The following is a 1,315-nucleotide window of genomic DNA, read 5'->3' on the forward strand; positions in this document are numbered from 1 at the left end:
AACAGGAATGTACAGATGTTATACATTTTTTTCCCTCCAATCCCACTCCAGCCTTCCACTCTTTCAGATGTTGACATCCCCTTTCAAGAACAAAGTTCAGAATCTATGCCTCAGTCTTCACTAAGGGTGGGAGAAACAAGAATTTGGCCTGGCCATGGCACTTGTGCCAGCCCTAGCTTCTATCCTGGCTGGGCCTCTCTCTTCCTCGCCTCTCAAGGCCTCCTAATACTGGAATGGGAAGCTTCTGGAGTTGGTCCCATGGATTTTAGCCAAAAACTCCAGCAATTTCATCTTGCTGGCTTCAGCATGGGTTCTTGGGCCCCACAGGAACTCATAGCATGGAGGACTGTTATTGGGCACCTGGCAGTACTCCAGGTAATTTTCCTTTACCAAATCACGGGTTATGAGCCTCCAGGGCTCTCCAAAGATGAAATACTTCCTCCCAGAATATATATCCATCATTTTCAGCACTTCCCAGACTTCCTCCTCAGTGGCACGGTTCCCCTTCATGAAGATCACTCCCAGGATAATTATCAGGAGGCCAGTCTTGGGCATACCCTGTTCATCACTCAGCCTTCCATCATAGGTGAGGCTTAGTTTGTTGATGAGGGCATAGCTATGGCTAGTGGGATCCACTTCTTTCACATCAATGCCAAAGACCAGCTCCATGTACTCAGAGGCTCTCCTAAGGATCTCAAGGAAGTCATCCTTGTGCTCTCTGATGACATCACCAATCATGTCTGCCTTTGTGATCAGCTCTCTCTTTTGATAATTTTAGAGCAGGAAATTAACTACCTTAAAAACTGTGTCTACATGAGTCTCTACCTTGTAAATCTTTTGGACCAGAAGATTCCCGAGCCTTTAAGTCTAGCTAGAGAAGAGACATCTGATGGGAAGGAGGTCTGTGTGTATGTGTGTGTGTGTGTGTGTTTGCTCTGACAGTCCAGCAGTTGTTCTGGACACACGCACACGCACACACACAGGCACTGTGTTTTAGCTTCCCCAACTAGACCTAGCCTGGAACTCAGACTCAAATCTCTGTGAGAGTGGCAATTTGACAAATGTACACAGATAAATTACTTCTTTAATCAATGTGAAATCTTAATCAAGGAAATAATAATCAAAAAGACCTAAGTCAAGGAAAGGAATTATGGGACCATTTGTCCAATAAATGCATAGGCTCCACAGAGCCCAGTCCCTGCTATTATCCCTAGGAAACCCCAGGATACCATTTAGACTGGGATATGAGAGTAAAGCATAATCAAGTTTTTATGTCATTTGATTCTTTTTAAAATATTTTAATATTTTTAAATTT

At 43.8% G+C, this 1,315-nt stretch overlaps 1 protein-coding gene across 1 annotated transcript; it reads right to left on the bottom strand.

Annotated features, from left to right (window-relative positions):
- Positions 1–222: 222 nt before the first annotated feature.
- On the bottom strand, positions 223–555 carry LOC125118955 (melanoma-associated antigen B16-like). Its single transcript, XM_047765883.1, has one exon. It carries the CDS (start codon positions 553–555, stop codon positions 223–225), a length of 333 nt encoding a protein of 110 aa, XP_047621839.1.
- Between the last annotated feature and the right edge of the window lie 760 nt (positions 556–1,315).

Source organism: Phacochoerus africanus, chromosome X, assembly GCF_016906955.1.
Source record: "Phacochoerus africanus isolate WHEZ1 chromosome X, ROS_Pafr_v1, whole genome shotgun sequence".
Lineage (NCBI taxonomy): Eukaryota > Metazoa > Chordata > Mammalia > Artiodactyla > Suidae > Phacochoerus > Phacochoerus africanus.